Source organism: Schistocerca piceifrons, chromosome 1 (genome assembly GCF_021461385.2).
Source record: "Schistocerca piceifrons isolate TAMUIC-IGC-003096 chromosome 1, iqSchPice1.1, whole genome shotgun sequence".
Lineage (NCBI taxonomy): Eukaryota > Metazoa > Arthropoda > Insecta > Orthoptera > Acrididae > Schistocerca > Schistocerca piceifrons.
In genome coordinates this window covers 446063070-446083363 of record NC_060138.1, presented here as the reverse complement: position 1 = coordinate 446083363, position 20294 = coordinate 446063070, and the positions used below count along the sequence as shown (strand labels likewise).

General features: G+C 40.3%; 1 protein-coding gene across 1 annotated transcript in view; it reads left to right on the top strand.

Moving 5' to 3' along the window:
• Nucleotides 1-20294, top strand: part of LOC124792005 (actin-binding protein IPP) — a 60211-nt gene that overhangs the window by 16028 nt on the left and 23889 nt on the right. Inside the window, exon 6 of the mRNA XM_047257903.1 lies at nucleotides 7702-7851. Coding sequence (XP_047113859.1) covers nucleotides 7702-7851 — 150 coding nt within the window. The remainder of the gene's footprint in view (nucleotides 1-7701; nucleotides 7852-20294) is intronic.

Sequence of the window (20294 nt, the reverse complement as noted above, 5' to 3'; positions counted from 1 at the left end):
GAAAGAATAGAAAAGATTCCAGGTAATTGTTCATGGCAGTTTTCAACAACAAAGGAAGATACATTTCTGAAACTTTGTTTACTCAAAAGACACAATTGCCTCTTACCTCCACATGGGCAGAGGACATTCTTATTGATTATGTGTGATTTTAAGGTATAAACGAACAGCTGAAAGCCATCTGTCCAGACCTCTGGTGACCACTGTGGCTTCAAGGCTGAGGATGTTAAAGATAAGGTCAGAAAACTTAATTCCATTTTTCCAAAATTGTTTCACTGAAGAAGATTAGTGTCCTTGGCATTGAGAAACAGCTGAAACACTAAAACTGAACAAAGCTCTCCCGTCTGATGGAATCCCCATAAAATTCTATTCTGACCTGGCAGCTAGGTTAGCGTCTCTTCAACCATAATCTACTGTACAACCCTTAAACAAAAGACTGCTCTTTGTAGAATCTTAGAACATCTCACAGCAAGAACAGGCTGTGGAGGGGGGATCCATTAAGTCACATTGGTGGGCTCCACTGGGATTGCAGATGATTGCGCTAGCTCACCATTAGTTCCCGTCTCAAGGCTGATGTGCAGTGTGAACTTCAGTTCTAGAAATTTAGCTTGTTGTTGACAGCAATTGGGCACCCACTTGAGTAAATGTAAGAAATGTTAACATAGGTCATAGCTATACAATTCCATAACAAGGTCTTCCCGAAAAATATAACTTCATTAACCCTGAGGTGTTCCAGTGGCTAAGATCAGGACTTCCAGTAAGCCATCTGTTGTGATGGCAGTGTAAATAATCACCAAATGTAATACCCTGGTTTGAAGGTTTCCAGTGGTTCTTCCTTTTTAATTTTCTATTTAATTTCACCAATTATTATCAGTGCTGGAACTACATTTAAATTAGGAAGCAAATGTTTAATCACATTTTATACAACTTTTTTTAGTTTTCTGGAAATACTGCTTGCATTAGATACTAGATGATGAGTGCCAAGATTGTACAATAGATATGTGACGTCTGTGGATGAGGTATTGAATTAATATGGGAATGGAAAGCCCTTGGTGAAATATAAATAATTTAATTTTTCTAATAGAAGGAAACATTCCACGTGGGAAAAATTATATATAAAAACAAAGATGAGGTGACTTACCGAACGAAAGCGCTGGCAGGTCGATAGACACACAAACAAACACAAACATACACACAAAATTCAAGCTTTCGCAACAAACTGTTGCCTCATCAGGAAAGAGGGAAGGAGAGGGGAAGACGAAAGGAAGTGGGTTTTAAGGGAGAGGGTAAGGAGTCATTCCAATCCCGGGAGCGGAAAGACTTACCTTAGAGGGAAAAAAGGACAGGTATACACTCGCACACACGCACATATCCATCCACACATACAGACACAAGCAGACATATATATCCATCCACACATACAGACACAAGCAGACATATATGTCTGCTTGTGTCTGTATGTGTGGATGGATATGTGCGTGTGTGCGAGTGTATACCTGTCCTTTTTTCCCTCTAAGGTAAGTCTTTCCGCTCCCGGGATTGGAATGACTCCTTACCCTCTCCCTTAAAACCCACTTCCTTTCGTCTTCCCCTCTCCTTCCCTCTTTCCTGATGAGGCAACAGTTTGTTGCGAAAGCTTGAATTTTGTGTGTATGTTTGTGTTTGTTTGTGTGTCTATCGACCTGCCAGCGCTTTCGTTCGGTAAGTCACCTCATCTTTGTTTTTAATTTAATTTTTCAGCGTATTTGTCCACTGTAGTGGGTGATTTCACTTTCAGTTGATATACACTTTCTAAAAGTTTTGTAAGGCCCTGGGCAAAGCATACTTTGTAGTGGACATTCTCTTCCAAACGTCCGCATGCTTCTGCCACCTGTTCAGCGATGTTTGAACTTCCATGATGTGCACAAAGTGTTGGTTGTGCAAAGATTGTGGCTGAATGTGACCACGTAGATTTTAGAATTCTGCACATCTTTTTCTAAATTTCAGTGAAAGTCTGGTATTCTTTCCTGTTGAAAGAGGTTTCAATAATTTCAAAACCATTTAGAATCATAAGTTAGCAAATTATTTCAATAATTTCAAAACCATTTAGAATCATAAATTAGCAAACCCCCCCATGAACCATGGACCTTACTGTTTGTAGGGAGGCTTGCGTGCCCCGGCGATACAAGATAGCTGTACTGTAGGTGCAACCACAATGGAGGGGTATCTGTTGAGAGGCCAGACAAACGGGTGGTTCCTGGAGAGGGGCAGCAGCCTTTTCAGTAGTTGCAGGCGCAACAGTATGGGTGATTGACTGATCTGGCATTGTAACATTAACCAAAATGGCCTTGATGTGCTGGTACTGCGAACAGCTAAAAGCAAGGGGAAACTACATCTGTAATTTTTCCCGAGGGCATGCAGCTTTACTGCATGGTTAAATGATGATGGCATTCTCCTGGGTAATATATTCTGGAGGTAAAATGGTCCCCCATTCGGATCTCTGGATGGGGACTACTCAGGAGGATATAATTATCAGGAGAAAGAAAAATGGCATTCTACGAATTGGAGTGTGAAATGTCAGATCCCTTAATCAGGCAGGTAGATTAGAAAATTTAAAAAGGAAAATGGATAGGTTAAAGTTACATGTAGTGGGAATTAGGGAAGTTTGGTGGCAGGAGGAACAAAACTTTTGGTCCAGTGAATACAGGGTTATAAATACAAAATCAAATAGGGATAATGCAGGAGTAGGTTTAATAATGAATACAAAAATAGGAGTGTGGATAAGCTACTATGAACAGCATAATGAACGTATTATTGTAGTCAAGATAGACACGAAGCCCACACCTACCACAGTAGTACAAGTTTATATACCAAGTAGCTCCGCAAATGATGAAGAGATTGAAGAAAAGTATGGTGAGATAAAAGAAATCATTCAGATAATGAGGGAGATGAAAATTTAATAGTCGTGGTGAACTGGAACTCGATAGTACGAAAAGAAAGAGAAGGAAAAGTAGTAGGTGAATATGGAATGGGAGTAAGAATGAAAGAAGAAGCAACGTGGTAGAATTTTGCACAGAGCATAACTTGATCATAGCTAACACTTGGTTTAAGAATCATGAAAGAAGGCTGTATACATTGAAGAGGCCTGGAGACTCTGGAAGGTTTCAGATAGATTATATAATGGCAAAACAGAGATTTAGGAACCAGGTTTTAAATTGTAAGATGTTTCCAGGGGCAGATGTGGACTCTGACCACAATTTATTGGTTATGGACTGTAGACTAAAACTGAAGAAACTGCAAAAAGGTGGAAATTTAAGGAGAAGGGACCTGGATAAACTGAAAGAACCACAGGTTGAAGAGACTTTCAGAGAGAGCATTATGGAACGATTGACAAGAATGTGGGAAAGAAATACAGTAGATGAAGAAAGGGTAGCTTTGAGAGATGAAATAGTGAAGGCAGCAGAGGATCAAGAAGGTAAGAAGATGAGGACTAGTAGTAATCCTTGGTAACAGAAGAGATACTGAATTTAATTGATGAAAGGAGAAAATATGAAAATACAGTAAATGCAGCAGGCAGAAAGGAATACAAACATCTCAAAAATGAGACTGACAGGAAGTGGAAAATGGCTAAGCAAGAATGGCTAGAGGACAAATGTAGGGATATAGAGGCATATATCACTAGGGGTAAGATAGATACAGCCTACAGCAAAGTTAAAGAGACTTTGGAGAAAAGAGAATCACATGTATGAATATCAAGAGCTCAGATGGAAAACCAGTTCTAAGCAAAGAAGGGAAAGCAGAAAGGTGGAAAGAGTATATAGAGGGTCTATACAAGGGTGATATACATGAGAGCAATATCATGGAAATGGAAGAGGATGTAGGTGAAGATGAAATGGGAGATATGATATTGCGTGATCAGTTTGACAGAGCACTGAAACATCTGAGTTGAAACAAGGCTCCAGGAGTAGACAACATTTCATTAGAACTACTGATAGCCTTGGGAGAGCCAGTCCTGAAAAAACTCTTACCATCTGGTGAGACAAGCGAAATACCCTTAGACTTCAAGATGAATATAATAATTCCACTCCCAAAGAAAGCAGATGTTGACAGGTGTGAAAATTACCAAACTATCAGTTTAATAAGTCACAGCTGCAAAATACTAACACGAATTCTTTGTAGACAAATGGATAAACTGGTAGAAGCTAACCGTGGGGAAGATCAATTTGGATTCTGTAGAAATGTTGGAACACTGGAGGAAATACTGACACTACAACTTATCTTAGAAGATAGATTAAGGAAAGGCAAACCTATGTTTCTTGCTTGTGTAGATGTAGAGAAAGCTTTTGACATTGTTGATTGGAATATTCTCTTTCAAATTCTGAAGGTGGCAGGGGTCAAAGACAGGGAACGAATGGCTGTTTACAATTTGTACAGAAACCAGATGGCAGTTATAAAGAGTCGAGGGCCATGAAAGGGAAGCAGTGGTGGGAAGGGAGTGAGACAGGGTTGTAGCCTATCCTCGATGTTATTCAATCTGTATATTGAGCAAGCAGTAAAGGAAACAAAAGAAAAATTTGGAGTAAGAATTAAAATTCATGGAGAAGAAATTAAAATTTTGAGGTTCGCCGATGACATTGTAATTCTGTCAGAGACGGCGACCTGGAAGAGCAGTTAAACGGAATGGACAGTGTCTTGAAAGGAGGATACAAGATGAAGATCAACAAAAGCAAAATGAGGGTAATGGAATGTAGTCAAATTAAATCAGCTGATAGTCAGGAAACCATTTCTGACAGTATTTGTATGGAGTGTAGCCATGTATGGAAGTGAAACATGGATGATAAATAGTTTAGACAATAAGAGAATAGAAGCTTTCGAAATTCGGTGCTACAGAAGAATGCTGAAGATTAGATGGGTACATCACGTAACTAATGAGGAGGTACTGAATAGAATTGGGGAGAAGAATTTGTGCACCACTTGACTAGAAGAAGGGATCAGTTGGTAGGACATGTTCTGAGGCATCAAGGGATCACCAATTTAGTATCAGTGTGGAGGGTAAAAGTTGTAGAGGGGCCAAGGGATGAATACACGAAGCAGATTCAGAAGGATGTAGGTTGCAGTAGTTACTTGGGGATGAAGAAGCTTGCCCAGGATAGAGTAGCATGGAGGGCTGTGTCAAACCAATCTCTGGACTGAAGACCACAACAACATCAACAAGAAGTTAGCAAAATTACGGTTCCCATGGCAAAGTCTCAAAAAATTGTTAGCGACTGTGGACAAAATGTCTAACACCATCATCAACTTTGGTTTCGTATGACAATTAATGTTTTGCTTGTGTGTTGTTTCGAAAGGTTTTCGCTCATAATTACAATAGTGTGTTGTTGGTAACTCCTTGGCATTGTTTCAACAATGATCAGGAATTATAAAGAAAAAGTCATTGTGGAGGAGAGTGTAGAAATTCTGGAAAATAGTGACATATTCAATATTGAAGAACTTGGATGTAATGACAGTTTTTCTTCAGTGACTGACAGCTATGACGAGCTTTCCCAGATACTGGGTTGTGTCAAGGAGGAAAGTTGAGATGAAGATAATCATGATGATTGGCCTGATTTTCGTATTCTGAAGCATACACAAAGAAAAATGAACCAGGAGTATTTTTGCAGGAGGTTATCAGTAAAATTTCTTGGTCTTCCTGAAGAGAAAACTTTGGATCCATGCAACTGCCATCAATGTATCACAGAATTGTGGATTATGACATGAAAGTGGACTATGAAGAAGAGAGTCAGACCTTGAAATCAAGCTACCCCAGAATATGTTTAAGCAAAGTGTAGAAATGAATGGAAACTGTAGAGGATATGAGATATGATTCTATGGACCATTTACCATCCTTTGAGCAGCAGAAATGGGCATCTAGATGTAAAAATCTTGGGCGGAGAGCTATAACACTTATGCAATATGCCAAATTCAAGCTCTATCTCTCTATAGCAAGAGGGCACAATTGATTTCTAAAATTACATACAAAATAATCTTTGCATGAAAACAAAGTGTCACAGCTTAATTTCACTTTTGTAAAGCTTTTTCTTATAAATTTTCATAACTAAAAATGTAAGGAAACGACAGATTGCTACTTTCTTTAAAGATGACACATTAATTCGCAGACATACACAATTAAAAGACACATGCACTTTGGCTTTCAACCACAGCCTTAGCTAGAAAAAGAAAGAGAAACACACACCATTCATTCATACAAGATAGCACCCCTCACACACACATGACCACCAACTTTGGCAGCTCAGAACAGAATGCAGCTGTCACATGGAATGGACGCAGCAATCTGGAGGGGATGGGGAAGGGAAAGAGGAAGGGATAGCAGTGTATGGGTGGGGGGAGAGAGGAGCACTGTTTGGCCGAGTGTTCAGGGACTAGACTGCCAACAGGTGCAGTGTCGGGAGGCTGTGGGGCAGGGAGGTGGGGAAAACAGAGCAGAAAAGGGGAGGAGCAAGGAAAGATTAAATTTTCATAAGTATTTTATAAGAATATTATTTAAACATTCCACTCCCTGAAAAACAGATGTCACAATAAATTTAGAGATTAAATGTATGCAATAAAATATTCTGATAACTGTATTATACCTTTAAGTCACAGCATCCTCTGTGCTGGACAAATCATAAGTTATATTTCGATGGCCCAGTTTGGTTTCTGTTATATGAAAAAATTTCTAATTAAGCTCTTCTTGGACACTAAATTACATAATTTTCTTCCCAGAAATGAAAAAGAAAGCCTGAAAGGACTAAGGAGTAAAGGTAAAAACTAACCATATAGTTGGCACAGACACACAAACAAGCCTGAGAACATTGCAGAACTAACAATGTTCTCAGTCTTGTTTGTGTTCCTGTTGATGACTCAGCAGCTCAATAGTCATTGAGTTGTTATCCTATCTCCTCAAATTATTTAAGGCAATTAATTGGTAGATGTATTTGTATCATACAATAGCATACCTATCTCTCAAATGCATTGCCGTTACTGCCATAACTGTTCTTATTTAATTAAATTTAAAAACCCATGAGCTATTCAGCCTGTAGAATAGGTAATCCAAAAATTTACAGGTCTCACTTACACAAAATTCACACACTAGTTTTTATGCTGCTGTTCAAAGACAATAAAATAAGCTTCTGTACTTACCATGTAATTAAGTTTCCAACACTAGCATGCTTACAAACAGCAAATCAGCAGGTTTTTTGTGACATAGTGGCTTTATGGAGTACAGAGCAAGCTAATTATTTTCTGCATACATAAATGGATATGGAAAATAATATGTGGAGATTTAAAAAAAAAAGAATTTTCACCATTGATGGACCATAGTTGAGATATATACAGATGCCATTTATAGTAGTTTTCCATTTTGCTTTTGTCCATCACATTCATCCTTGAAGATGCTTCTGGAAATCAGGATCTGTGGAACATATAAGTGTTAACACACTGTTTTCTCACTCCTCAAGGTATTTGAGAGGTATGAGTATATACTTAAACTTAGTAAATACTATTCCTAGCTTTCAAAGCTTCTGAAAAAGTACAATATTAATCAATATTGTTGTTATTTGGAGTAATTGCAGATAAATACTCATGAGGCAGATTGAAGTCAAGAAAAAAAGATTGTCTGTGAATCCCATGATCATATACCTGAAGAGGGCATAAAATGTTTATAGAAGTGTACTTTTTCTTATGTAGGTATTTCAAGCTGCAATGCGCTGGATCATGCATGATGTTGTACAGCGACGATGTTACGTGTTTGAGATATTGTCTAAAGTGCGCCTCCCACTGCTTTCCCTGTGTCTTCTAGATCGTGCTATTTCAGAGTGCACTGACAGCAGCTTAGAGGTAAACAATTTTAATCTACTTTGTTATAGTATTTTTACAAATAATCTAGAGAAAAGTGCAGTGACAGATTTCTGTAAGCGATATATCATTGGTGTGGATTTTGAGCATTGATGTGGATTCAATAAAGAAGCATTTCAGGGAAAGGAAATAATTAACTTGTCAAAGGATGTACTTCCGTGTATGTGCTGCGTATGAATATTGTGTTGGGATTAGCAGAGAACAGTGGTTGTCTGTCTTAGATGACATTGAACTGATAATTAAACAATAATGTAAACAATAGTGAAAAAAACATGAGAATTCACATTCTAAAGCACTTCATGGCAGTGTGATCAGAAGTTAAATAGTACTAGCCTCATTAATTACATTACTTCTGTTTCTTGTAATGGAATAAGTCCTCTTTTTGTATGCTGATAATAACTGTGATCCATTAAGAGACTTACCAGTTCCATTCAGCATATGCTCAGTGAGAATCAGAATTTTTTTTTCACTTTTGCATTCATCTTAGGCCAACATTTGTTAACAAATTTTTTGACATTTTGGCTGCATAAGTGGGTGGCATTGTTAAAGGTTTGCCCTCTGTTGCTAGTAACAAACTGCGACCTGTCACACTGACGTCTGATGGCTCTTCCCCTTGTCACCCGCAACAGTTGTTAGCTTCAGCGCGGGAATCCAGGATCCATTTACTTTGAGTCTTTTTATTTCTTGTTAAAGTTATTGTCATATTTGTGACTTTCTTATGCTTTACTGAACAAATGGTCATGGCAGTTCTTCGCAACCTGTGTGTAAGTGAGTTTTATGATGTGATTGGTCTTGCACAGCACGTGCCAATTTTTCCAACTGTCCGAACGTGCACTGTTGTTGTTCTGTGGTCCTGGTATCATAGTATCATCCAGTCGTTCCAACATACCAACTTATACTGTATATTCTTGATGTTAGGAGTGGGTCCATTTTGTTCTTTGCCAATCTGAGACATTCTTTGATCTTTTTGTTCAGTTTGTAAATGGGGCTTTAATGCCATGTTTGCACAGTATGCTGCCATTCTGTGTCATCCTGGGAATGTACGACTGAAAGGCTGTACCCAACATTTCTTCTACCAATGTGTAACCTGCCAGGTGTGTGACACTTCTTATGCAACTGGTGGAGTATCCATTACTCATCAGCATGCAATCCAGGTGCTTCATCTTGCATCTGAGGTGCTGCAGCTCACATATTTATCTTGCATGCATTGTAAGTACAATAACCATTCCTCTTTTCTGACAAGGGTGATGATATGAAAGTTTGTGCAGGTGTCTATAGGTGTATATCAATTTACAATACTTGCTGTGGCCAAGGTTCTCACAATTACTTGTAACCAGTTCATCAGGAAATATGTAGCTGTACATGCTTTTCTTCTTCCATTGTAAATTTAATGTTGGCATGGAGACTATTTAGATATCTTAGGAGGTCACCATAATGTTCCTCACAATGGCTCTACTTAACAAAGGTGTCATCAGTGTACCTTCCAGCCCTTTTGTAAAAATTGCCATTGCAGGAAAAGTAACTCACAGTAAGATACACGTGTTGTGAGAGCCTGATGACATCCAGCAGGAATAGTGAAACTGATATGCTCCAGAGTGTCATTAGGTGGAACTTTGGCAAAGAAAGAAGCAACATAAAAGCTGACCAGAAGGGTGTTTGGTCCAAGCTTTAGTTTTTTCAACTTCTCAGTGAACTGTCCTAGTCCCTTATGTATATTGCAACATTTCCTAAACGTGACTGAAGTAGAAAGACCAAGTGTTTATCCAGTTTATACATCAGTAAGCCTGGAGCACTTAATGATCAGCTTTAATGGTACACCATCTTTAGGAATTTTTGGGAACCAATACAGCCAAGATGGTAGGGCTTTTGTGTTGTACAGGCTCCTCTGTATGTCATAGAGAGAAGGCACCTTGATTAACTGATTCTTATTCTGTGCAATCCCCTGTATTGGCCCTGTGCTAGGCTTTTATAATGTTGTTGGGCCTAGCACGTCACACATCTTCTGATCATGATCTTCAGTCTTTATTACAGTGGTCACATTTCTCTCATTGGCAAGCAGAACCAGTATGCTCCTGTCAGCATTGAGACTTTTCTTTTCAGGTTGCTTGACACAATATCTGTTTGGTTTCAATGTGTATTTTTACAGCTTTTCCACATGGAAAGTTCCAAGTGGCTGCTTCAGTGCTGGATAAAATTTTTGTATGGTAATGGATTCCCTCCTTTTTGAACGTAGGGTTCCTCCTATGCATTGACTTTTCTCTGAGATTGAGCACAGTTCCTGACATGTCAGGAATCCGCTCGTCAGTGTGCTTTCTGCATCTTTCAAACTTTTTCTTCTGTCTCTTGGTGTAATAGTTGAGCTTGTTCTGCATCTCTCACAGGAGTGTGTCTTATCAGGAGCTCTTGTGTGTGTAATGGAAATTTCTACAAACAGCATGCAGGTTTCCGTATGATTAGTCCATTTAGTCCAGTGGAGCATTTCAAATGACAAGTGCTGAATGTGGCACCTTATAAACCTAAGGTGTGCTTACTGCTATGTCAACACCACCCTCATCTTGTGGGGAGCCATGGTGAGGAACAATTTGGTTGTTTCCCAAGACATCTGAACAGTCTCCATGTCAACATTACATTTATTATGGTTGCAGAAAAGAATTAACATCAACCTTTTGTAGAAGTACTGGTTACAAGGGACAGGGAGAATCTGGGCCATAGTGTGTATCAAAAACCAATCAGATACACTGTATCTCTGGCTATTGGCTTGAGTCCATGTGAGTCCATGACAGTACCAGTTGCTCATGAAGGTAAAAAGTCAAAACAATTGTTAAATGAACTTAAGCCAAATATCCCGAGACAATAAGCAGCAAGTAATACATCATGTATTCATTGTAAGCCTTTATGGAATTTTTATGATCATTAGCATAATTAATTTTCTGAAGTAAATTCATTATTTCTGGTATTGTTGTAAGTAGTCATTATAAGTAGCTATGATGAGAAATGCTGCTATTGGTGTTGTGTGTTGGTTTTTGTTTGTATATGTGATAGATTAAATTTGTAAATGTAGACTAATGGACTTAAAAAAAAAATTATGTACATACTATGTAGCTGTTTATGGCTAAATGGAAACCAGAAGTGCAGCTAGGACCACATAGTGAATTTGCAATATAAAGTTCCTGCTGGCCTGGTTGTGATCTCTAAACTCATACTAGGCTAGCTGGGTAGGTAGGAAAGTAACTGCAATAGGTATACAGTAGCATCAAGTCAGGTTAATAGATTTCTACCTCAGATTCACCGCAAATTGTACCAGGAAATGATACTGAAATAATCTTTTGTCATGTATGGTTTTCAGCCTGATTTGCCAAAATTTACCAGTCAAATTTAAATTTTAACAATAAGCAATAAAGTAACCAAAATTATTCTCTGGATATAAATGACAGCAAAACATAATGCACTATGTGACCAAAAGTCTCCAGAAACCTAGTACCATTTGTTACAGACTGTCCAGCTGTGTACTTAGTCAGTTGGAGAATTCAGTTGAGAAAACTATTACATTTTGAGAAAACAGAATGCTTGGTCTTTACTTACCTTAAGGAGGTGAAATTCCAAGCTCTGTTGATAGAAACAGGTAAAAGGAAAAAATATTTGTGCTAACACTTGAAACTTGTTACTAGCATTTGAAACTTGTCTGTTCCTTCTTCAGGGATGAAAGAGGGATTGGTTGGGGAATGTTGGTGAAGAGGAAGCATATTACTCAGACCCTAGGTTGAGAAGACCATCATACAAGGTCTGAAGTTCTGAAGACTCTGAATAGTTTTTGCTACTTCTAAACCGTTGTATGCATGGAAGAAGCCTGGAGATACTGGAAGGTCACAGATAGATTATATGATGGTAAGACAGATTCAGGAACCAGCTTCTAAGTTGTAAGACATTCCCAGGGGCAGATGTGGACTCTGACCGCAATTTATTGATTATGAACTGTAAATTAAAACTGAAGAAACTGCAAAAAGGTGGGAATTTGAGGAGATGGGATCTGGATAAACTGAAAGAATCAGAGGTGTAGAGAGCTTCAGGGAGAGCATTAGGGAACGATTGACAGGAATGGGGGAACGAAATAGAGTAGAAGAAATAGTGAAGGTAGCAGAGGATCAAGTAGGTAAAAAGACGAAGGCAGATGGAAATCCTTAGGTAGCAGAAGAGATATTGAATTTAATAGATGAAAGGACAAAATATAAAAATGCAGTAAATGAAGCAGGCAAAAAGGAATAAAAACGTCTCATAAATGAGATCGACAGGAAGTGCAAAATGGCTAAGCAGGGATGGCTAGAGGACAAATGTAAGGATGTAGAGGCGAATATCACTAGGGGTAAGACAGATACAGCCTACAGGAAAATTAAAGAGACCTTTGAAGAAAAGAGAAGCACTTGCATCAGTATCAAGAGCTCAGATGGAAACCCAGTTCTAAGCAAAGAACGGAAAGCAAAAAGGTGGAAGGAGTATATAGAGGGTCTATACAAGGCGATTTACTTGAGGACAATATTATGGAAATGGAAGAGGCTGTAGATGAAGATGAAATGGGAGATATGATACTGCGTGAAGAGTTTGACAGAGCACTGAAAGACCAAAGTCGAAACAAGGCCCTGGGAGTAGACAACATCCCATTAGAACTACTGACAGCCTTGGGAGAGCCAGGCCTAACAAAACTGTACCATCTAGTGAGCAAGATACATGAGACAGGCGAAATACCCTCGGACTTCAAGAAGAATACAATAATTCCAATCCCAAAGAAAGCAGGTGTTGACAGATGTGAAAATTACCGAACTATCAGTTTAATAAACCATGGCTGCAAAATATTAACACGAATTCTTTACAGACGAACGGAAAAACTGGTAGAAGCCGACTTCAGGGAAGATCAGTTTGGATTCCGTAGAAATGTTGGAACACGTGAGCGAAAGGCTATTTACAATTTTTATAGAAACCAGATGGCAGTTGTAAAGAGTCGAGGAGCATGAAAGGGAAGCAGTGGTTGGGAAGGGAGTGAGACATGGTTGTAGCCTAACCCCGATGTTATTCAATCTGTATATTGAGCAAGCAGTAAAGGAAACAAAAGAAAAATTCGGAGTAGGAATTATGATCCATGGAGAAGAAATAAAAACTTTGAGGTTCACTGATGACATTGTAATTCTGTCAGAGACAGCAAATGACCTGGAAGAGCAGCTGAACGGAATTGACAGTGTCTTGAAAGGAGGATATAAGATGAACACCAACAATAGCAAAACGAGGATAATGGAATGTAGTCGAATTAAATCGGGTGATGCTGCAGGAATTAGATTTGGAAATGAGACGCTTAAAGTAGTAAAGGAGTTTTGCAATTTGGGGAGCAAAGTAACAGATGATGGTCGAAGTAGAGAGGATATAAAATGTAGACTGGCAATGGTGAGGAAAGCGTTTCTGAAGAAGAGAAATTTGTTAACATTGAGCATAGCTTTAAGTGTCAGGAAGTCGTTTCTGAAAGTATTTGTATGGAGTGTAGCCTTGTATGGAAGTGAAACATGGACGATAAATAGTTTAGACAAGAAGAGAATAGAAGCTTTCGAAATGTGGTGCTACAGAAGAATGCTGAAGATTCGATGGGTAGATCACATAACTAATGAGGAGGTATTGAATAGAATTGGAGAGAAGAGAAATTTGTGGCACAACTTGACTAGAATAAGGGATCAGTTGGTAGGGCATATTCTGAGGCATCAAGGGATCATCAATGTAGTATTGGAGGGCAGCGTGGAGGGTAAAAATCGCAGAGGGAGACCAAGAGCTGAATACACTAAGCAGATTCAGAAGGATGTAGATGTCAGTAGTGGTAGAGTGGAAGGTCTTCTCGAGGTGTGGCAGGAGGTGAAAGACATTCCAGAGGACTGAATGGAAGGCCTCTCCAGTTTGTCTGACGAACCTGTTTCAGGCTCTGTCTCTGGCTGATACTGATCTTCGGTCGGACGTGGCTGCTTGTCCTGTTCCAGAGGTTGCCCCTCAGTCTGCAAGATCCGGGTGGTTGCAGAGGGCGGGCTTACTGGTAGTTGGGAGCTCCAGCATCAGGCGCGTAATGGGCCCCCTTAGGGATATGGCAGCAAGAGAGGGGAAGAAAACCAATGTGCACTCCGTGTGCATACTGAGGGGAGTCATTCCAGATGTGGAAAGGGTCCTTCCGGATGCCATGAAGGGTACAGGGTGCACCCATCTGCAGGTGGTTGCTCATGTCGGCACCAATGATGTGTGTCGCTATGGACCGGAGGAAATCCTATCTGGCTTCTGGCGGCTATCTGATTTGGTGAAAACTGCCAGTCTCGCTAGCGGGATGAAAGCAGAGCTCACCATCTGCAGCATTGTCGACAGGACTGACTGCGGACCTTTGGTACAGAGCCGAGTGGAGGGTCTGAATCAGAGGCTGAGACGGTTCTGCGACCGTGTGGGCTGCAGATTCCTCGACTTGCGCCATAGGGTGGTGGGGTTTCGGGTTCTGCTGGATAGGTCAGGAGTCCACTACGCGCAGCAGGCGGCTGCATGGGTAGCAGGGGTTGTGTGGCGTGGACTGGGCGGTTTTTTAGGTTAGATGGCCTCGGGCAAGTACAGAAAGGGCAACAGCTTCAAAGGGTGTGGGGCAAAGTCAGGACATGCGGGGACCAAGCAGTAATCGCTATTGTAATTGTAAACTGTCGAAGCTGCATTGGTAAAGTACCGGAACTTCAAGCACTGATAGAAAGCACCGAAGCTGAAATCGTTATAAGTCCGGAAAGATGGCTGAAGCCAGAGATAAATTCTGCCGAAATTTTTACAAAGGCACAGATGGTGTTTAGAATGGATAGACTGCATGCAACCGGTGGTGGCGTGTTTGTCGCTGTTAGTAGTAGTTTATCCTGTAGTGAAGTGTAAGTGGATAGTTCCTGTGAATTATTATGGGTGGAAGTTACATTCAACAACCGAGCTAGGTTAATAATTGGCTCCTTTTACCAACCTCCCGACTCAGCAGCATTAGTGGCAGAACAACTGAGAGAAAATCTGGAATACATTTCACATAAATTTTCTCAGCATGTTATAGTCTTAGGTGGAGATTTCAATTTACAGGATATAGACTGGGACACTCAGATGTTTAGGATGGGTGATAGGGACAGAACATCGAGTGACATTATACTGAGTGCACTATCCGAAAATTACCTCGAGCAATCAAACAGAGAACCGACTCGTGGAGATAACATCTTGGACCTACTGATAACAAACAGATCCGAACTTTTCGACTCTGTAAGCGCAGAACAGGGAATCAGTGATCATAAGGCTGTTGCAGCATCCCTGAATATGGAAGTAAATGGGAATATAAAAAAAGGAAGGAAGGTTTATCTGTTTAGCAAGAGTAATAGAAGGCAGATTTCAGACTACCTAATAGATCAAAACGAACATTTCTGTTCAGACACTGACAATGTTGAGTGTTTATGGAAAAAGTTGGAAGGCAATCGTAAAATGCGTTTTAGACAGGTATGTGCCGAGTAAAACTGTGAGGAACGGGAAAAACCCACCTTGGTTCAACAACAAAGTTAGGAAACTACTGTGAAAGCAAAGAGAGCTTCACCGCAAGTTTAAACGCAGCCAAAACCTCTCGGACAAACAGAAGCTAAACGATGTCAAAGTTAGTGTAAGGAGGGCTATACGTGAAGCGTTCAGTGAATTCGAAAGTAAAATTCTATGTACCGACTTGACAGAAAATCGTAGGAAGTTCTGGTCTTATGTTAAATCAGTAAGTGGCTCGAAACAGCATATCCAGACACTTCGGGATGATGATGGCATTGAAACAGAGGATGACACGCGTAAAGCTGAAATACTAAACACCTTTTTCCAAAGCTGTTTCACAGAGGAAGACCGCACTGCAGGTCCTTCTGTAAATCGTTGCACAAACGAAAAAATGGCTGACATCGAAATAAGTGTCCAAGGAATAGAAAAGCAACTGGAATCACTCAACAGAGGAAAGTCCACTGGACTTGATGGGATACCAATTCAATCCTACAGAGAGTACGTGAAAGAACTTGCCCCCTTCTAACAGCCGTGTACCGCAAATCTCTAGAGGAACGGAAGGTTCCAAATGATTGGAAAAGAGCACAGATAGTCCCAACTTTCAAGAAGGGTCACCAAGCAGATGCGCAAAACTATAGACCTATATCTCTGACATCGATCTGTTGTAGAATTTTAGCTCGCGGATCATGTCGTTTCTGGAAACCCAGAATCTGCTCTGTAGGAATCAACATGGATTCCGGAAACAGCGATCGTGTGAGACCCAACTCGCTTTATTTGTTCATGAGACCCAGAAAATATTAGATACAGGCTCCCAGGTAGATGCTATTTTCCTTGACTTCTGGAAGGCGTTCGATACAGTTCCGCACTGTCGCCTGATAAACAAAGTAAGAGCCTACGGAATATCAGACCAGCTGTGTGACTGGATTGAAGAGTTTTTTGCAACCTGAACACAGCATGTTGTTCTCAATGGAGAGACGTCTACAGACGTTAAGGTTAATCTCTGGCGCGCCACAGGGGAGTGTTATGGGACCATTGCTTTTCACAATATATATAAATGACCTAGTAGACAGTGTCGGAAGGTCCATGCTGCTTTTCGCAGATGATGCTGTAGTATACAGAGACGTTGCAGCATTAGAAAATTGTAGTGAAATGCAGGAAGATCTGCAGCGGATAGGCACTTGGTGCAGGGAGTGGCAACTGACCCTTAACATAGAGAAATGTAATGTATTGCGAATACATAGAAAAAGGATCCTTTATTGTATGATTATATGATAGCGGAACAAACACTGGTAGCAGTTACTTCTGTAAAATATCTGGCAGTATGCGTGCGGATCGATTTGAAGTGGAATGATCATATAAAATTAATTGTTTGTAAGGCGGGTACCAGGTTGAGATTCATTGGGAGAGTCCTTAGAAAATGTAGTCCATCAACAAAGGAGGTGGCTTACAAAACACTCGTTCGACCTATACTGGAGTATTGCTCATCAGTGTGGGATTCGTACCAGATCGGGTTGATGGAGGAGATAGAGAAGATCCAAAGAAGAGTGGCGCGCTTTGTCACAGGGTTATTTGGTAAGCGTGATAGCGTTACAGAGATGTTTAGCAAACTCAAGTGGCAGACTCTGCAAGAGAGGCGCTCTGCATCGCGGTGTAGCTTGCTGTCCAGGTTTCGAGAGGGTGCGTTTCTGGATGAGGTATTGAATATATTGCTTCCCCCTACTTATACCTCCCGACGAGATCACGAATGTAAAATTAGAGAGATTCGAGCGCGCACGGAGGCTTTCCAGCAGTCGTTCTTCCCGCGAACCATACGCGACTGGAACAGGAAAGGGAGGTAATGACAGTGGCATGTAAAGTGCCCTCCGCCACACACAATTGGGTGGCTTGCGAAGTATAAATGTAGATGTAGATGTAAATACTGGGAGGTGAAGAAGCTTGCATGGGATAGAGTAGCATGGAGAGCTGCATCAAACCAGTCTCTGGACTGAAGACAGCAACAACTTTTAACTTTAATTTCAGCAATATTGGCCAGTTAATGTGTTTCCATCTAATTAATTTGTTGTAAAACTGTAATTGCTGCTAGAGTAACATAAAGAAAATTACAGCATTCAGTAGGAATGACCCTAGTAATTCTGAACTTGAAAGATGTGCAGGACATTGCACAAATAATGAGTGAGTGACATTGCAAAAGATAGCGGTATGGAAGAGGGCCCTGTGCTGTGATGAGTGGGTATTGGGTAATGCAATGTGACCACAGCATAAGAAACTGACATTTTGTCTGCACGACTGTAACAGACTATACACCTTAAACCACAGTGTTAGCTGTATCACTGCAGTGGTTGTGTACCTATTTCCATCAGTGGTTCACTGCAACCTGCTACAATCTAGCTGGTAGCATGAATGCCACTGTTATCAATCCATTGTTTGGAAACAGTATATGCTTCAGCCTGCAATTTGCACATGAATATTGATTTTACATGCTGAATGGCAAAATGTAGTGTTTTTGAACCAATTTCAGCCTGTTCTGCAATGATAACCTTGTATTTATTAGGTACTGTCATAGTGAGTGCAATGTGGCAGCCTGTGTGTTGTTGAATGGGACAGCAAACAAATGCCAAGTATGTCTACACCAGGGAGGTTTTGGAGCCCAGAGCACTGTCCATCCTCCATGCAACTCCACGTGCCATATTTGATCCGAACAGTGCTTATTTGTATGTGGCAAGGAGTGTATGAGCATTATTCAGATGATAGGTACTGATGTCACCCTGGCCTACACATTTGTCTGACATGTTGCCCATTAAATTCACGTCCGCAGCTCGTGGTCGTGCGGTAGCGTTCTCGCTTCCCACGCCCGGGTTCCCGGGTTCGATTCCTGGCGGGGTCAGAGTTTTTCTCTGCCTCGTGATGACTGGGTGTTGTGTGATGTCCTTAGGTTAGTTAGGTTTAAGTAGTTCTAAGTTCGAGGGGACTGATGACCATAGATGTTAAGTCCCATAGTGCTCAGAGCCATTTGAACCATTAAATTCACTGAAGTTATTTTGATCAGCAGTGGTTCGTCACTGTTCAATAGCAACCAGATTTGTGGATTTGCTCACAAACCACGTAAACCGAGAGTCCCCCAAAACGCATTGAGGTCCTTTTTGATTTCTTGCCACAATGTTTTAGAGGCTCTGGTCACAGTTTGTAGGAGTTTCAGAACAAACCAAATTCTTAAGGTTATGTTTCTTGTCTGTGGTGTCAAGAATCTGTAACTCTGAGCCATGGTGAATTTGTTATTGAGAGTTTTACGCAAATGGTCTAGCACTAAACTAAAGTCCTACCCCATTTAAAAAATGTTGCATGGTGGTCAAGTCAAATCTTTGGCCAGTCCTGTCAGGCATATCGAGTTCATACATTGAACCTTGCTTGTGGACAACTGACAAGAACCTATTCCAAATGGTTACCACTGTGTGGGAAGCTTGTTGCCATGTAAAATGTTTTCATAAACACAGTAGTTCATTTGCCATTGTCCAGAACTTTTTAACACTTTTCCAGAGCAAGAAGAACTAAAACAGACTATTATATCATTGTTGTTGTTGTTGTGGTGGTGGTGGTCTTCAGTCTAGAGACTGGTTTCATGCAGCTCTCCATGCTGCTCTATCCTGTGCAAGCTTCTCCATCTCCCAGTACCTACTGCAACCTACATCCTTCTGAATCTGTTTAATGTATTCATCTCGTGGTCTCCCTCTACGATTTTTACCCTCTGTGCTGCCCTCCAACACTAAATTGGTGATCCCTTGATGCCTCAGAATGTGTCCTACCAACCGATCCCTTCTTCTAGTCAAGTTGTACCACAAATTTCTCTTCTCCCCAATTCTATTCAATACCTCCTCATTAGTTATGTGATGTACCAATCTAATCTTCATCATTCTTCTTTACATATCTGCCAAATTTTGTTTCTGGGACATAACATTTGGTTTAATAACACTGGGCAGACATTCTTCCGGCCGCTAGAAATATATATTTGCTTGTTGCATTGTGTACTCGTGCTCATCGTGCTCTAAAACCACCTCCTATTGTTTTGTTTACATAAGCATAAGTGATGTGGCACATTCATTCATGTTGTGGTGGATTCTAGGCAGCAGCAAAACTACTTAACAAGAATGCTATTGCTTGTTAATGAATGGGTCTAGAACTGAACCCTGTACGTGGGCTTCAGAGAGAATCCTCTGCAATAGCTTTTCTACTGCTGGATCGTTGGCTGATACCAGTTTTCTGCAAGGAGGTCTTTATTCCACACTTCTTCTAATTTTTATTAATTCTTCTTAACTGTGACTGATAGTTTTGGCATTTACGTCACTTTCAAACAAGTGGAGTGTATACTGAGGATCTGAGCTACAGAAATAACAGGACTGGCTCAGAGAGATTTTGTAGAAAAACATTGTTGTAGCTACACAGTGTCATCAGCCAGATACAGTTGGTCTTTAATTTGCTTAATTTAATAACATATGTACCAAGCTCAAACAAGATTAAATGTCATATCACTATTAACTCTCATCTTTTACTATGTGTATACATAAAATTCACGTAACAAGATGAATATATAATACTATATTGTCTTCTGCACAGTAGTAACATTTAAAGGTTTCTTGTATGATGATATACTGACTACTTACAAATATCCTTCTAGCTGATATGCCTCAGAATATGGTTGCATAACGTAGTTGACCACTGTTGTTTATTATAAATAAAAAGCATAATATTGTGTATGTTCTACAGGATTCAAACAGTAGAAAATCTGAGATGGAATAATGACAGCATTATGAAAAGGATAGTTTGCTACTCGCCATATACAGGACACATTGAGTTGCGGACAGGCACAAGAAAAATACTGCTAT